Source organism: Hylobates moloch, unplaced genomic scaffold (assembly GCF_009828535.3).
Source record: "Hylobates moloch isolate HMO894 unplaced genomic scaffold, HMol_V3 SCAFFOLD_19, whole genome shotgun sequence".
Lineage (NCBI taxonomy): Eukaryota > Metazoa > Chordata > Mammalia > Primates > Hylobatidae > Hylobates > Hylobates moloch.
The window spans coordinates 38,557,899-38,575,705 of NW_026652294.1; the positions used below are offsets into that span (position 1 = coordinate 38,557,899).

The window sequence follows — 17,807 nt, forward strand, 5'->3', positions numbered from 1 at the left end:
CCCGGCTAATTTTTTTATTTTTTTTTAGTACAGATGGGGTTTCACTGTGGTCTCGATCTCCTGACCTCGTGATCCGCCTGCCTCGGCCTCCCAAAGTGCTGGGATTACAAGCGTGAGCCACCGCGCCTGGCCTTTCTTTTCTTTCTTTTTTTGACAAAATCTTGCTCTGTTGCCCAGGCTAGAGTGCAGTCATGAGATCACAGGATCCCCCCACCTCAGCCTGCTAAGTAGCTGGGACTACAGGGACAGGCCACTGCGTCTGGCTAATTTTTAAATTGTTCGTAGAGACATGATCTGGCTATGTTGCCCAGAGAGCTGGTCTCAAACTCCTGGGCTTTAAGCAATCTTCCTGCCTCGGCCTCCCAACGTGTTTTTTTTTTTTTTTTTGGTTTGTTTGTTGGTTTGTTTGGTTTTTTTTGTTTTTTGTTTTTTTGAGACGGAGCCTCACTCTGTTGCCCAGACTGTAGTGCAGTGGCGCGATCTCGGCCCACTGCAACTCCGCCTCCCGAGTTCACGCCATTCTCCCGCCTCAGTCTCCTGAGTAGCTGGGACTACAGGCGCCCGCCAACACGCCCGGCTATTTTTTGTATTTTTAGTAGAGACGGGGTTTCACCGTGTTAGCCAGGATGGTCTGGATCTCCTGACCTTGTGATCCGCCCGCCTTGGCCTCCCAAAGTGCTGAGATTACAGGCGTGAGCCACCACACTCGCCCCCAACTTGTGATTATAGGTGTGAGTTACCGTGCCCGGCCTCGGAATTTTTTTTAGCCCATTTTTCCATGTGAGACCCAGAGAGCTGGGGGGCCACTCGAGGCCTTTTCAAAAGCCAGAAGCCAGTGCAGACCAGAACCCAGATATCCCATTTCCCACCCACCACTGGCCAAAGGGTTAATGGCTGCTGGCAGACACAATGTTTTTGTTTTTTATTGATTTGTGTGTTTACATTTGACTTCCCAAAAGGGTCTGAGGCAACTGCCACTGAGGTATCAGGACTTGTGTTTGCTTTTACCACACTCCCTCCTGCTTGGAGGGAAGCCAGACAGTCCGAGCCATCACAGCCAAGCTAGAATGGAGTCAAGTTGCAGCCCAGGGCCAAGGCCGAGGGAGGCACCAAGAGCCAGGGGCCAAACCAGATCGATGACATTTGCCATCTGGCCAAGCACCATGTCACCACCACAGCCAGGTGTGGGCTACAAGAGCCAGGCCAAGCAGAGAGTGTCCAGGGCACACGTGCTCCCAATCCCCAGAATACAGCCCCTTCTGATACTCAGACCCAGCTCTGGGCTGAATCTTACCTGGAGGCAGATATCTAATGGATGGAGAGGCCAGGCGCGGTGGCTCACGCCTGTAATCCCAGCACTTTGGGAGGCCAAGTCAGGTGGATCATCTGAGGTCAGGAGTTTGAGACCAACCTGGCCAACATGGCGAAACCCTGTCTCTACTAAAAATAGAAAAATTAGCTGGGCGTAGTGGCACATGCCTGTAATCCCAGCCACTCGGGAGGCTTAGGCACAAGAATCGCTTAAACGTGGGAGGTGGAGGTTGCAATGAGCCGTGATCGCTCTGTCATCCAGCCTGGGTGACAGAGCAAGACTCCGTCTCCAAAAAACAAACAAACAAAAAATGGAGAGCTGAGGTTAAAGGTAGGAAACTCGTGACCCAGGAAACTGGAATAGTCAGAGAAGGTACAAAGGCGAAGGAGCTGATGAAAGTCAGGCTCAGGCCGGTTGCGGTGGCTCACGCCTGTAATCCCAGCACTTTGGGAGGCCGAGGCGGGGGGATCACTTGAGATCAGGAGTTCAAGACCAGCCTGACCAACATGGTGAAACCCTGTCTCTACTAAAAATACAAAATACAAAATTAGCCAGGCGTGGTGGCGCGTGCTTGTAATCCCAGCTACTTGGGAGGCTGAGGCAGGAGAATCACTTGAACCCGGCAGGTGGAGTTTGCAGTGAGTGGAGATCACAACACTGCACTCCAGCCTGAGCAACAAGAGTGAAACAGCCGGGCGCGGTGGCTCACGCCTGTAATCCCAGCACTTTGGGAGGCTGAGGCGGGCGGATCACGAGGTCAGGAGATCAAGACCATCCTGGCTAACATAGTGAAACCCCATCTCTACTAGAAATACAAAAAAATTAGCCAGGCATGATGGCGGGCGCCTGTAATCCCAGCTACTCGGGAGGCTGAGGCAGGAGAATGGCGTGAACCCTGGAGGCAGAGCTTGCAGTGAGCCGAGATCACGCCACTGCACTCCAGACTGGGCAAGAGCCAGACTCTGTCTCAAAAAAAAAAAAAAAAAAAAGAGTGAAACTCTGTCTCAAAACAAAACAAAACAAAACAAGAGCAAAACTTCATCTCAAAAAAAAAAAAAAAAAAAAAAAAAAAAGAAGGTCAGGCTCAGGATTGCCCGCCCAGCCTTGCAATCCCACCAAGCCCCACCCTGTTATCAGGCTGGGTCCTCTCTTCCCTTGTCCAGAGGGGAATAGAACAGGTGGGGAGACGGGAGGTCATTTTGGAGACCCAGGTTTGAATTCTGGTGCTTCCATATCTTGGCTGTGGCATTTGAGCAAAATCATTCACTCTTCTATGCAACAAATATTTATTGAGCAACTACTATGGTAAGGCATTAGCCAGGTTCTAGGGAACAAAGATGAGTAAACCACGGTCCCCGCCCCTATGACATGAGAGTAGGAGAGTCAGATGAGCACAGATGGTAACATTATGAGATAGTGGTGTGGTTGGGGCAAAAACAAGCATCTGTGGAGCTGAGAGGGAGCCCCTATCCAGGGAGAGAAGGCCCAGGTAGAGTCTCTTGGGGAATTCCCTGGGACCACCCATTCATTCAACAAATACATGAAGTGCCTACTGTGTGTCAGACACTAAGCAAGACACCAGAGAGACAACGGTCTACAAGACAGACTTGGCCCCTGAACCTAGAACTTCACGGTTGAGTGAGGGAGGAAGACCAGAAGTGTGAGTTGTGAGAAATGCAATGATGGAAACACAGCATTGTCATCAAGACTAACACAAGGGATACATATATGGGATGGGGGATGTGAGGCAGAATGTTGTGATATTGGACCAAAATTAGAGTGTCCTTGTGAACTTATGCAATATGTATCTATCCTATCTTTGTCTGCTAAAAGGCCTCACTTCCAGGAATCTGAGTTTACCCAGTGCCCAGATCTTAGTTGCTAAATATCCTTCTCCATGAAAGGGCACCGTTCCTTGAAGAAATGGCTTCTGATCTCAGGGCTGGTGCTGAGGAAGTACAGGGTACAGCTGGAACATCTTATTATTGAAAGAAAGGAACGGAAGGCTGGAAGGAACAGAGGGAGGCAGGGAAGGAGGGGAAGGAAGGATTATAGCATTTCTACATGAAGTCATTTGTGATACCAAGCTTGGTAATATAATGAATGAACCAGCTTAAATATAGTACATTTATGTTCTTAAAATAACCAGTGAAGGAAACTAGAAGGCAGAATGGTAAGAGGCCAAGGAAGGAGGGCTTCAGAATGAGAGTGGGAAACAAGTGTAGAGGCTGCAAATAAGTAAGATGAGGGCCGAGGTGTATCTGCTGGATTTAGTACAAGAGAGACCTGTGGTGACGACCAACCACGTGGAGTCCATGTTCACTGGGGAGGTAGGGAGAAGAGGACAGGAGGGTCATCAGTGAAGAGATGGTAGGTAAAGTCTGGGGAAGAGCTCAGGATGATAACACATACCTGTAATCCCAGCTACTTGGGAGGCTGAGACAGGAGGATCCCTTGAGCCCAGGAATTTGAGACCAGCCTAGGCAACATAACAGGACCCTGTCTCACATAAATAAATAAATAAATAAATAAATAAATAAATAAATAAATAAATAAATAAACGAACAAACAAAGACAGACAGACATCTAGGGAAGACGGAGGTGGCAGGTAGAAGTGGAAAGAGAAAGAAGCCCAGGACAAGGATTTGAGTTGTTTGACTGACTGATTAAAGCTTAAATAAAGCTTAAGAATTTTGACCAAAAGTGAGTGTGCTGGTGGCTTGGGGGTGGCATTTAGTCCTCACTTGGGTCTGTTAGCAACTCATCCTGGTTTTTCCAGAACTGTCCTGGTTTTAGCATTGAAAGTCCCTCATCCTGGGAACCTCCTCAGTCCCCGGCAAACTGGGATGGTCACTGTCCACTCTCAGGCTGCTACTATCACCATATTCAGTAGTCACTGCCAGACTGGGGAGGCTAGGCCATATTTATTCATTCAACAAACTTTTGCTGGTCCTGGAAATACAAGGCCTGCAAAGCATACACAGTCCCTACCCTTACAGACTACGTGAAATTCTTTATTTGCATTTAAGAGATTTTTTTTTGAGATGGAGTTTCGCTCTTGTTGCCCAGGCTAAAGTGCAATTGCACGATCTCAGATCACCACGACCTCTGCCTCCTGGGTTCAAGTGATTCTCCTGCCTCAGCCTCCCAAGTAGCTGGGATCTCAGCGCACTGCAACCTCTGCCTCTTGGGTTCAAGCTATTCTCCTGCCTCAGTCTCCTGCGTAAGTGGGATTACGGGCGTGTGTCACCACACCCGGCTAATTTTTGTATTTTTGGTAGAGACGGGGTTTCACCATGTTGGCCAGGCTGCTCTCAAACTCCTGACCTCAAGTGATCCGCACGCTTCAGCCTCCCAAAGTGCTAGGATTAAAGCCGTGACCACCAGGCATGGCTTTGCATTTAAGTGATACTAATCAAGCTGGATATCCAAAAAGAAAAACAAAAAACAAAATGACAAAGACTTTTTTTCCTTTAGTATCACAGTTGAAAATGTGAAAAGTAAGAAAAGTGTAAAAAGGCAGGAATAAAAAATATTGGCAGATTTCCTTTCAGTATTTTTCCTACATGTTTCCCAAGTTACTTCCTATCAGTGTCCTAAAAAATGCAAGTTAATTTTAACTTTGGCCGCAAACCAAGAACAAAAAGGTTAAGTGTACTGAATTAATTTTTCAAGCCAAAGTTAAAGGATCTGAGGATGATCTGCTGTCTCCAAGGCTGCAGTCCCTGTTTTTTTCCTTTAGCAGGTGTGATCACATGCTGGCCGAGGTGGGTAATGACTTTCCCTCTCCTCAGCAGGCTTCCTGCTGTACAATTTTTTTCTTTTTACAAATTAAAATGTTGCATTCGGCCGTGCGCGGTGGCTCACGCCTGTAATCCCAGCACTTTCGGAGGCCGAGGCGGGCGGATCACGAGGTCAGGAGATCGAGACCATGGTGAAACCCCGTCTCTACTAAAAATACAAAAAATTAGCCGGGCGCGGTGGCGGGCGCCGGTAGTCCCAGCTACTCGGAGAGGCTGAGGCAGGAGAATGGCGTGAACCCGGGAGGCGGAGCTTGCAGTGAGCCGAGATTGCGCCACTGCACTCTAGCCTGGGCGACAGAGCGAGACTCCGTCTCAAAAAAAAAAAAAAAAAAAAAAAAATGCTGCATTCACCTGATAATAAAAATCAAGTAGAGGCCGGGCGCGGTGGCTCATGCCTGTAATCCTAGCACTTTGGGAAGCTGAGGCAGGTGGATCACCTGAGGTTGGGAGTTCGAGACCAGCCTGACCAACATGGTGAAACCCTGTCTCTTCCAAAAATACAAAAATTAGCCTGGCGTGGTGGTGGGCACCTGTAATCCTAGCTACTCAGGAGGCTGAGACAGGAGAATTGCTTGAACCCGGGAGGCAGAGGTTGCACTGGGCTGAGATCGCACCATTGCACTCCAGCTTGGGCGACAAGAGTGAAACTCTATCTTAAAAAAATAATAGGCCGGGCGCGGTGGCTCACACCTGTAATCCCAGTACTTTGGAAGGCCAGGGTGGGTGGATCACAAGGTCAAGAGTTTGAGACCAGCCTGGCCAACATGGTGAAATCCTGTCTCTACTAAAAATACAAAAATTAGCCAGGCATGGTGGTGCACGCCTGTAATCCCAGCTACTCGGGAGGCTGAGGCAAGAGAATCATTGAACCTGGGAGGCAGAGGTTGCAGTGAGCCAAGATTGTGCCACTGCACTCCAGCCTGGGCGACAGAGCGAGACTCCATCTCAAAACAAAACAAAACAAAACAAAAGTCAAAATTGTGGGAATTTGCAGTCTTTTCTGCTATTAAGTCTTCTGGATTTTTCTACAGGTTGACTCTAAAAGTTGAAATCCAGTCAAGGATATTTACATTATTATGGCCACATGAACATCTTTTAAGCTCAGGCCAAACAATGGGCTGGAATTACACTTGCTTCTCCACGCACTCCATCCCATAATCCATGTGTCACTCAAAGGACAATGTGGCAAGCAAGCCCTAAGGCCCTAAATTGATACTGTAGCAATTAAATACAATTATGTTGTGTTATAGCTTGTGTTTCATTTATTTTGTTTTATTTTTTATTTTTATTATTTATTTATTTATTTATTTATTTATTTTTTTTTTTTTTTTTTTGACAGGGTCTTACTCTGTTGCTCGTGCTGGAATGCAGTGGTGTGATCACAGCTCACTACAGCCTCGACCTCCCAGGCTCAGGTGATCCTTCCATCTCAACCTCCTGAGTAGCTGGGACTACAGGCATGCACCACCATGCCCAGCTCTATGGATGCTTTTTCTTGACTCTCTTTAAGTATATTAGATAGTACTCTTTGTATCCTGAATTATCTCTGTTTCCTCCAGTGTCCAATTGTGTTTGTTAATTTTGGTATTTCTCTCTTTTTTTTTTTTCGAGACAGAGTCTTGCTCTGTTGCCCAGGCTGGAGTGCAGTGGCGCAATCTCAGCTCGCTGCAACCTCCATCTCCTGGGTTCAGGCAATTCTCTGCCTCAGCTTCCCGAGTAGCTGGGAACTACAGGCGCCTGCCACCATGCCCGGCTAATTTTTTTGTATTTTTATTAGAGATGGGGTTTCACCATCTTGGCCAGGCAGGTCTTGAACTCCTGATCTCGTGATCCACCCGCCTCGGCCTCCCAAAGTGCTGGGATTACAGACGTGAACCACCCCGCCCGGCCAATTTTGGTCTTCTTTTTCTTTCTTTTTTCTTTTTTGAGACGAGGCTCTGTTGCCCAGGCTGGAGTGTAGTGGTGCAATCACAGTTCACTGCAGCCTCAAACTCCCGGGCTCAAACAACCCTCCTACCTCGGCCTCCTGAGTAGCTGGGACTACAGACGTGGGCTAATTTTTTAAAACTTTTCTGTAGAGGCCGGGCGCGGTGGCTCACGCTTGTAATCCCAGCACTTTGGGAGGCCGAGGCGGGCGGATCATGAGGTCAGGAGATCGAGACCACAGTGAAACCCCGTCTCTACTAAAAATACAAAAAAGAAATTAGCCGGGCGTGGTGGCGGGCGCCTGTAGTCCCAGCTACTCGGAGAGGCTGAGGCAGGAGAATGGCGTGAACCCGGGAGGCGGAGCTTGCAGTGAGCCGAGACTGCGCCACTGCACTCCAGCCTGGGCGACAGAGCGAAACTCCGTCTCAAAAAAAAAAAAAAAAAAAACTTTTCTGTAGAGATGCGGTCTTGCTGTTGTTGCCCAGGCTGATCTCGAACTCCTGGCCCCCAGCCTTGGCCTTCTGGGATTACAGGAGTGAGCCACCGTGCCGGACCAATTTTGGTCTTTCTTTTGCATGCTGCTGGTCCTCCTCAGATGCTTGGCAATCATTGGTAATGATGGGCTTCAGAACGTGCTACCCTAAACGATGCACCTAGGCATAGTGAGTGTTTTAAGCTGAAGGAATTTGAGAAAACCGCAGAAGCCGAAGGATCTTTCTTACCTTCTCCTGCCCTTCTTCCCTGAACCAGGTCGTACAACCTGGAACTCCCTGCCCTTTTCCTGAAGAAGCAAAAAGTAGCCTCCTGTGAGAGGCGCCCTCCCTGCGCCTGGAGGAAAGGAGCGTCCTTATCTCTGAAGACACAGGGACACAGAAGAATCTGAACCAACAGGCCTTCCTGAGTTCCCCATCTCCCCGCAGGAGGTGCCCGCACACGCACAGCCCCGTCGCTGCCGCGGCCGCACACAACGGATCTCGCCCTGGTGGTGCACGCCCGGGCTGGGGGCGCTCGGAGGTCGGGTGGGCGCCCACTCCGTCCGCTGCGCGCACAGCGCCCGGCGAGAGGCTCAGAGTTTAATCACACACAGCGTCCGGCTTCCTGTCCCCAGCGCCCCCTCCCGCCCCGTTTCCCTTGCCCCTCCCTCTCCCCAGCCCGATCCGCCCGCCGGCTCCCCCTCCCCCGATCCCTCGGGTCCAGGGATGGGGGGGCGGTGAGGCAGGCACAGCCCCCCGCCCCCATGGCCGCCCGTCGGAGCCAGAGGCGGAGGGGGCGCCGGGGGGAGCCGGGCACCGCCCTGCTGGTCCCGCTCGCGCTGGGCCTGGGCCTGGCGCTGGCCTGCCTCGGCCTCCTGCTGGCCGTGGTCAGCTTGGGGAGCCGGGCATCGCTGTCCGCCCAGGTGAGGCCCCGCTGCGCACCCCTTCTTGGGCACATCAGGAGCTGAGACTGCAGAGGGGCCGCTGGGGGCCGGCTGGGCAGAAGGCAAGGGGAAGGGAGGATGGGTGGAGGGTGAGATGTCAGGTGGAGCGGCACAGGGTGACGCTGCCTCCTTCCCAGCAGGAGCCTGCCCAGGAGGAGCTGGTGGCAGAGGAGGACCAGGACCCGTCGGTGAGTGGGCGTGGGCGCGGTCTGCAGGCTGCTGGGGCATGGGAAGTGTGCATAGCCGAGGCTGCAGGTGTGTGCAGCTGTGCCAGCCATACACGAGGTGTGTGCAGGGTATATGTGAACACAGTGCGTGCATGGGTGTGTGTCTGCAGGGGTGTGTGTGCGTGGTGACAACTCTGTGTGAGGGGTTTGTGCTGGGGTTGTGCCACCTGAGTCTGAGGTGTTTATTGGTTGGGGGTGACGTGGTTGTATAAGATATGTGAGTCTGCGTGGAAGAGGGGTGCGGTTGTGTACAGGGTGCGTATCTTCTGTGCGTGGTGACTGGGTGTGGGCGTGTGTGCAATGTGCCAATTGAGCGCAGGGTCTGCGTTGGTTGTGCGTGGGTGGGAAAGTGTAGCTGGTCTAGAGGAAAGGGTGAGGACTGGAGCCGGACCCCCAGCCTCGCCTTTGCCCGGGGCCCCAGCTGTAGTTGGCTGAGGGGTTTAATCTGTCCCTAAGACTTCTGTGTCTATTGCTGGCTGGTGGCTCTCCTGACAGGCCCCGTCTGTCTCACTTTATACCTCTGGGAGTCCGTGGTTGAACGCTGCCCTAATTCCCCTAGGAACTGAATCCCCAGACAGAAGAAAGCCAGGATCCTGTGCCTTTCCTGAACCGACTAGTTCGGCCTCGCAGAAGTGGTGAGCATCCCTCTATCCCAACCTCAGGAAGCGGGCAGAGCAAAAACCATTATCCACAGGGAGAAACTGAGGCATGGAGGGTGAAAGGAGGCTCAGAGTCATGCAGCTAACCAGCCAAGACTCAAACCTAGGGATTCTCGCCCTCCTCTGAAGCTCCTTCTGTCACATGGATGTGCTCCTTCAGACCCTACCCCAAACAGGAAGGTGGGGTGGCCATGAGTTAGAAGAACTACTGGGATCCTGATGGAGACTAGGCCTGGGAGTCAGAGGCCTGGACCCCAGTAGGCAAAGAGACTTAGGAATGGGATGATGGGGTGGCCGGATGACCACGTGTCCAAGTCGGCATGCAATTGTCCTGGCCCCCACCTGTTATCTCAGTGTGATTGGTAGCAGCTTCCCGTTTTGCTCTCAGAAGTATCCCAGTGTGGATAACAAATTATAGTCACTCTACTTACCGAGGAAGATGAGGCCTGAGATTCTAAGGCCAGGAGTCTGGACAAGAATAAGGATGCCAGGGTCCCTGAGAGGGGAACGGGGCTGGGAGAGTGGCTCTGGCACCCCCACTAGGGCCCACGTTGCTCATCTGTCTTTCCTTGATCCTCAGCACCTAAAGGCCGAAAAACACGGGCTCGAAGAGCGATCGCAGCCCATTATGAAGGTGGGTGATGGGTGAGCCATACCCGGGAGGAGAGGGGCAGGTGGCAGAGGGGCAGGGCAGGTCTCATCAGCCCTTTCCTGCACTTTACAGTTCATCCACGACCTGGACAGGACGGAGCGCAGGCAGGTGAGACCCCATTCCCCCAACAGCACTGGCCTCCTGGGAAAAGGGCCCCTCAAAACCTTTGACCTCCCACTCCCTTCCCTGCCATCAGTCTCAGAACCACAGAAGCCAGTTCATGAAGGTCTTGGTTCTCTCTGTGACCCAGGCATGGGACCCCATGAAAGACCCCTACCCTTCCCCAGAACTCTGCCCAGCTCCCCCAGCAAATCACTGTCCCAGCTCCCTCCTTCAGCCCTCATTCTTCCCCAAGAAGCACTTTTCATTCTTTTTTCTTCTGTCTCCTCCATATTCCACGTCCTGATGATCTTTTCTCAAAATGCTGCTAGTGTCTGCTCATCTTTTCTGTTTCTACCCCACCCTCTACCTCAGCACCGTGACCTCAGAACTTCAAACCCAGCCTGTTGCTCCTTCCCCACTCCACATCCTCCCTACCCCTCCACTCCATCCGACCTGTGCTGCCATGCTGAGCCCCTAAACTTCACTTTTGTTATGGTATTGGCTGTCTACATGGCTTCCAGTCTCTTCGTGGTCTGGTCTCAACCTAATTTCCCTGCACTCTTATGCTGTCTTCATGCTTGCTGGGCTGACACCCCTGCTCCCGGTGTGCCTCTTCTGGACTTTGCACATACCATCCCCTCACCCAGAATGTCCTTCCACTGTGAGAGGCAGGGAGGCATGAGGGGTGCTCAGCCGAGGGTTCACAGCAGAGATGGTGAGAAGTGGACGGGTTCAGCCTGCGTCCTGAAGATATTACTGACTTATGGGTTGGAGGTGAAGAATAAAAGAAAGGGAGGAATCACAGATGACTTCTAGATTTTTTATTTTTTTTAAGACAGAGTCTCACTCTGTCGCCCAGGCTGGAGTGCAGTGGTGCGATCTCGGCTCACTGCAACCTCTGCCTCCCAGGTTCAAGAGATTCTCCTGTCTCGCCTCCCAAGTAGCTGAGATTACAGGTGTGTGCCACCATGCCTGGCTAATTTTTGTATTTTTAGTAGAGACGGGGTTTTGCCATGTTTTCCAGGCTGGTCTCAAACTCTTGACCTCCAGTGATCTGCCCGCCTCAGCCTCCCAAAGTGCTGGGATTACAGGTGTGAGCCACTGCACCCAGCCGGCTTCTAGATTTTTAACCTGAGTATCTCTGGGAAGAATGATGCTATTTCCTAAGAAGGGGTTGACCAGGGAATAAATAGGTTGGGAAGTATGTAAGATAATTATTAACGTTGAAATGTCTAAAATAAACAAGTGGATAAATGCCAATAAAGTAAATTTCACAAATGCATGGCTGGACATTGTCGACTAGCTCAGGCTAGGTCAGGACGGATAAAGCCAGGAGTCATGGCCATATGGATGGCTTTTTTTTTTTTTTTTTTTTTTTTTTTTTGAGACAGAGTCTCGTTCTGTCGCCCAGGCTAGAGTGCAGTGGCGCGATCTTGGCTCACTGCAACCTCTGCCTCCTGGGTCCAAGCGATTCTCCTGTCTCAGCCTCCCAAGTAGCTGAGATTATAGGCGGGCGCCACCACACCCAGCTCATTTTTGTATTTTTTAGTAGAGACAGGGTTTCACCATGTTGGCCAGGCTGGTCTTGAACTCCTGATCTCAGGTGATCCGCCAGCCTCAGCCTCCCAAAGTGCTGGGATTACACGCGTGAGCCCCTGTGCCCGGCCTATCAATGGCATTTAAAGCCACAGGATTGGGTGAGACGCCAGGAGAAAGAAGGGCCCCATGAATGAAGCCCTGAGGCTCTTGGGCATCTTGAAGTGGAGCTGAGGGGAAAACCAGGAGAGACTGAGAAGAAGCTGGAGAGAGAGGAAGAAACCCAGGGAGGGTGGCATCCTGGATTCAGAGAAACCACTGTTTCAAGGAGGATGTGGCTGTCTGTGTTGAATGCAGCTGAGAGATCACATGAGATGAGAACAGAGAAATGATGGCTGGGTTTGGTAACGTGAAAGTCCTGCTGACCTTAAAGAGGGTGGTTTCAGTGGCATAGTTAGAACAGGAAGGCAGTGTGCATTGGGTTGAGAAGAAAATGAGAAATAAGGAACTGGAGGCAGGGACAACCTTTTTTCTTTTTTCTTTTTTTTTTTTTTTTGAGACGGAGTTTCACTCTTGTCACCCAGGCTGGATCCAGTGCAATGGCACGATCTCGGCTGACTGCAACCTCCACCTCCCGGGTTCAAGCAATTCTCCTGCCTCTTAGCCTCCCGAGTAGCTGAGATTACAGGCATACACCACCACGCCCGGCTAATTTTGTATTTTTAGTAGAGACAGGGTTTCTCCATGTCGGTCAGGCTGGTCTCAAACTCCTGACCTCAGGTGTTCCACCCGCCTCGGCCTCCCAAAGTGCTGAGTTTACAAGTGTGAGCCACCGTACCCGGCCTAGGACAACCCATTTTAGAAGTTTCTCTGTAACAAGGAGCAGAGAAATAGGCCAGTAGGTGGAGGGGTGTGTGGACCAAGGACAAGCAAGGAAAAGTTTACTTCTGTGAACAATACTATTTTCTTTTTTTTTTTTTTTTTGAGACAGAGTCTCGCTGTCGCCCAGGCTGGAGTGCAATGGCGCGATCTCGGCTCACTGCAGGCTCCGCCCCCCGGGGTTCACGCCATTCTCTTGCCTCAGCCTCCCGAGTAGCTGGGACTACAGGCGCCCGCCACCTTGGCCGGCCAATTTTTTGTATTTTTAGTAGAGATGGGGTTTCACCATGGTCTCAATCTCCTGACCTCGTGATCCGCCCGCCTCGGCCTCCCAAAGTGCTGGGATTACAGGCATGAGCCACCGCACCCGGCCAACAATACTATTTTCATCTGAACATGTACTGAAGGCTTTCTTGAGATAGGCACTGTGTCTGGCACTTGTGTTTGGTCTTATCTAATCCTCACAACAGCCCTGAAAGGAAGATACTCTAATTACCTCCATTTTACAGATGGAGGTTACACAACTTGTCTAAGGCCATGAGATACTAAGTGGTGGAGCCAAGATTTGAACCCAGCTAGAATGTGCCCGTGTACAGGACATGGTCTGCATGAAAGGCGAGGTGGCTGGTGCAGGGGTGAGGGGTCCATGCAGGGGCCACATCCAAAAAGGGGAGAGGGAAGTTTCCAGAAAGAAGAGAGGACACATTTCCCACCATTACCAGAGGGTCAAAGGAGAACAAGAGAACAGGTGGGTTTGTAGATTTGCTGAGGGGAGATGAGGGAGCCTTTGCTCGATGTGACTTCTAGGTCCTCTGGACAACTAGGGAGACAGAGACAGGAGATTTGAGGAGAAATGGTACAAAATCTCATCTTGCTGATTACGAAAGCAAGCTTCGTGGGGGAATGTAAGATTGCCAGGCAGGACGGAATGTCCAGGTGAGGTTTGTGGCTGCAGACAAATGATACCAGGCAAGCCCTCCGTCGTCCTGGGCACACCATACCCTTTGGCTACAAGCAGCCTTTGCTCAGGCTGGCTTCATAGCTAGGAATGCCCTCTCTTCTCTGCCCTCCCTACTTTTCATGCCCAGGTCAGCCTTCCTTCCCTCTGTATAGACCACTTATTTAGGCAATTATCCAGACATTCATTCATTCATTGACTCAACAGGCATTGAAGACCTGTTTGCTAGGGGCCAGGCTAGGTGCCCACAGCAACTAATATCGAGACCCCCCCTTTTTTTCTGAGATGGAGTCTCACCCCGTTGCCCAGGCTGGAGTGCAGTGGCGCGATCTCAGCTTACTGCAAGCTCCGCTTCCTGGGTTCATGCCATTCTCCTGCCTCAGCCTCCCAAGTAGCTGGGACTACAGGCGCCTGCCACCACGCCCAGCTAATTTCTTTTTATTTTTTAGTAGAGACGGGGTTTCACCATGTTAGCCAGGATAGTCTCGATCTCCTGACCTCACGATCCACCCACCTCAGCCTCCCAAAGTGTTGGAATTACAGGCATGAGCCACCGCGCCCAGCCGGTCAGACTCATTTTTTTTTTTTTGAGATGGAGTTTTGCTCTTATTGCCCCAGCTGGAGTGCAGTGTTGCCATCTCGGCTCACTGCAACCTTCCCAGGTTCAAGCGATTCTCCTGCCTCAGTCTCCTGAGTAGCTGGGACTACAGGCACCTGCCACCACGCCTGGCTAATTTTTTTTTTTATGTTTCAGTAGAGACGGGGTTTCACCGTGTTAGCCAGGATGGTCTCGATCTCCTGACCTCCTGATCCACCCGCCTTGGCCTCCCAAAGTGCTGGGGTTACAGGTGTGAACCACTGCGCCCAGCCTCAGACCGATTCTTAAGGACTCACTGTCTAGGAGAGGAAACAAGCATATAGATTTGTAATTACAAGCTGGGTGCGGTGGCTCACACCTATAATCCCAGCACTTTGGGAGGCCAAGGCAGGTGGATCACTTGAGGTCAGGAGTTCAAGACCAGCCTGGCCAACATGGTGTCGCTACTAAACATACACACACACACACACACAAAAAATTAGCCAGGTTTGGTGGCAAGTGCCTGTAATCCCAGCTACTCAGGAGGCTGAGGCAGGAGAATCACTTGAACCTGGGAGGCAGAGGCTGCAGTGAGCCGTGATTGTGCCACTGCACTCCAGCCTGGGCAACAGAGTGAGACTCCATCTCAAAAAAAAAAAAAAAAATTGTAATTACAGTGGAATATGACAAAAACAATAATAAAAGTGGCCAAAGATACCTGGCAACACAGGAGAAGACAGACATGGCTGTGGAGTCAGGTATTCCCTCCCTACATCGCAAGACGCCACTGGGCCTTGAAGCAGGAGTGTAAGACAAGACAGGCAAGGGGTCAAGGATGGTGGGTGCAAGCAGAAGCAGCCCCTGGGGCAAAAGCCCGGGTTTGCCCAGAGCATGATGAGGCTGGGGGACTCTAAGTTCAGCGTGGCAGAAGCAGAAAGTGCAAGAGGAGCAAGATGGGGATGAGGCTGGAGACAGAAGCCAGGCCACATGGTGGCATGTGGGAACTATTCTGAGGTGAGCCATCGGAAGGAGGAAGGTGAGGCGAGGCGGGCTTACATCTGCATCTTAGAGACTCATTCTGTGGCTTTGTGTAGGGAATAAGCTGCAGGAAGCCAGAATGGAAACAGGGAATGCTGTGAAAACCAGACGGAGGCACCAGATGGGGGAGAGAGGGGAGAGAGCTATTTAGGAGGCAGGATTGATAGGAACTGGTGATCGATGAATGATGTAGGTAAAGGAGAGGGAGGCTTGAGTATCCCCCTGGTGGCAGAAGTCAAATGTGGAAAACAGACAGTAAAGCAAGAGTGGGATAAGGGGAGTCAGCTCAGTGTTGGTTGAGATGAGTTTGAGGGGCTGTTGCTGTTCAGATGGTGCAGTTGGCAGGGTAAGGAAGGGAAGGAAACTTCAGTGCTGGAGACTCTGCAGAGCACAGGTTGTGGGAACCCATTGGCAGAAATAAAAATGCCCAGTGAGCGTTACTTTTTTTTTTTTTTTTTGGAGACAGAGTCTAGCTCTGTTGCCCAGGCTGGAGTGCAGTGGCATGATCTTGGCTCACTGCAACCTTCCCCTCCTGGGTTCAAGCAATTCTCCTGCCTCAGCCTCCCAAGTAGCTAGGATTACAGGTGCCTGCCACCATGCCCTGCTAGTTTTTGTGTTTTTAGTAGAGACGGGGTTTCACCTTGTTGGCCAGGCTGGTCTCGAACTCTCGACCTCAGGTGATCTGCCCTCCTCGGCCTCTCAAAATGCTGGGATTACCGGCGTGAGCCACTGCACCTGGCTGAGCATGACGTTTTCAAGGCGCATCTGTGCCATAGTGTGTATCAGTACTTCACTCTTTTTATGGCCAAATAATATTCCATTATATGGATAGACATTTTGTTGATGGACAATTGGGTGTTATTTTTAGTTGTACTAATTCAGATAATGTATGTTTACATCCTCAATATAAAAGAGGCAAATAATATAGATATCCATGAAGTAAAACGTTAAATCCCCTCACGCTTCTCCTTCAGTTCTACTCTTCTCCCCAAAAGTGACTGCAGGTGACAATCTGCCCTGAATGTCTCTGGCCATATATATTAGATTTTTTCACATAACTTCTTAGTCAACTATGGGCGTCATAGGGGATGGGTCCTCCCTTGCCCGGGGTGATCTATGTGTCTTCTGGGCAAAGTGGGCGCTGAATGTTCATATGCTCAGTGGATCCCTGGGGAGTATGGGGGAGTCCTGTAGAGAGACGTTTCCTTATCTCTGAGCATCCATGTTCAGGTGTGGACGGGACAGTGAGTGGCTGGGAAGAAGCCAGAATCAACAGCTCCAGCCCTCTGCGCTACAACCGCCAGATCGGGGAGTTTATAGTCACCCGGGCTGGGCTCTACTACCTGTACTGTCAGGTAAGCCCCACCTGGCTGCATGGGTAACACAGTAAGGGAGTGGCTAAGGGTTTGCCAGGAGAGTGGGGGACAAGCTACAGGGCTGGGAGGGTGAGTTGGGGTTTGGGTCGGATGGGATGCCTGCGTCACTGAGGAAATTGGAAATTGAGGCGAGGGCCGGCAGAGGCCTGGACTCGGCCTGTTGTCCCCACCCCAGGTGCACTTTGATGAGGGGAAGGCTGTCTACCTGAAGCTGGACTTGCTGGTGGATGGCGTGCTGGCCCTGCGCTGCCTGGAGGAATTCTCAGCCACTGCGGCGAGTTCCCTCGGGCCCCAGCTCCGCCTCTGCCAGGTGTCTGGGCTGTTGGCCCTGCGGCCAGGGTCCTCCCTGCGGATCCGCACCCTCCCCTGGGCCCATCTGAAGGCTGCCCCTTTCCTCACCTACTTCGGACTCTTCCAGGTTCACTGAGGGGCCCTGGTCTCCCCGCTGTCGTCCCAGGCTGCCGGCTCCCCTCGGCAGCTCTCTGGGCACCCAGTCCCTTCTGCCCCACCCTCAGCTGCTCTTTGCTCCAGACCTGCCCCTCCCTCTAGAGGCTGCCTGGGCCTGTTCACGTGTTTTCCATCCCACATAAATACAGTATTCCCACTCTTATCTTACAACGCCCCCCACCGCCCACTCTCCACCTCACTAGCTCCCCAATCCCTGACCCTTTGAGGCCCCCAGTGATCTCGACTCTCCCCTGGCCACAGACCCCCAGGGCATTGTGTTCACTGTACTCTGTGGGCAAGATGGGTCCAGAAGACCCCACTTCAGGCACTAAGAGGGGCTGGACCTGGCGGCAGCAAGCCAAAGAGACTGGGCCTAGGCCAGGAGTTCCCAAATGTGAGGGGCGAGAAGCAAGACAAGCTCCTCCCTTGAGAATTCCCTGCGGATTTTTAAAACAGATATTATTTTTATTATTATTGTGACAAAATGTTGATAAATGGATATTAAATAGAATAAGTCATAGTCTCTCTCTTTATTGGGGCTCAGGGGACACTCCCAGGGTAGCCGGGGGCCACGGGAAGCGGGGAGTTGCGGAGCGGCACAGCTGGAATTCCGGGATGATGTTCAGGCTTGGGGGCGGGGACCTCCATGCCTCCAACCCCCAGGTGGGAGCAGAGGTAGAAAGGGACACTGCCCAGGAGAAAATCAATTCTCTGCCCAAGGTACAGCAGGAGCGGCCTCCTTTCCCTAGGAGGCGGACGGACTTCCTCCTGCGGGGGAATCCCTCCCTGGCTGGGAGGAGCAGGGGCCCTTCCTCTTGGTGGCCTCAGGACATTCAGCAGGTGCTGGCACAGGCCCTGGCTGGGAGGTGGGGTGGGCAGGAGCCAGCCTGGAGGAGGG

At 51.8% G+C, this 17,807-nt stretch overlaps 1 protein-coding gene across 2 annotated transcripts; it reads left to right on the top strand.

The window, feature by feature from the left end:
- The first annotated feature begins 7,972 nt into the window (after positions 1-7,972).
- On the top strand, positions 7,973-17,404 carry TNFSF12 (TNF superfamily member 12). Of its 2 annotated transcripts, none has more exons than XM_058431731.1 (7): positions 7,973-8,437; positions 8,596-8,646; positions 9,245-9,320; positions 9,925-9,978; positions 10,069-10,104; positions 16,317-16,441; positions 16,638-17,404. In XM_058431731.1, exons 1-7 carry the CDS (start codon positions 8,279-8,281, stop codon positions 16,887-16,889), a joined length of 753 nt encoding a protein of 250 aa, XP_058287714.1. In that variant the 5' UTR covers positions 7,973-8,278; the 3' UTR covers positions 16,890-17,404. The 2 variants fall into 2 exon arrangements, with proteins under 2 accessions (XP_058287714.1, XP_031995199.1); XM_032139308.2 differs by having other exon boundaries at positions 7,974-8,437; positions 8,599-8,646.
- Positions 17,405-17,807: the final 403 nt, after the last annotated feature.

Excerpts from the sequence above, each read along its gene's own strand:
- TNFSF12 (XM_058431731.1), top strand. The coding sequence starts at position 8,279 with ATGGCCGCCCGTCGGAGCCAGAGGCGGAGGGGGCGCCGGGGGGAGCCG. Across the intron at positions 8,438-8,595 it reads GGGCATCGCTGTCCGCCCAG|CAGGAGCCTGCCCAGGAGGA; the intron begins GTGAGGCCCCGC and ends CCTCCTTCCCAG. Across the intron at positions 10,105-16,316 it reads ACAGGACGGAGCGCAGGCAG|GTGTGGACGGGACAGTGAGT; the intron begins GTGAGACCCCAT and ends ATCCATGTTCAG.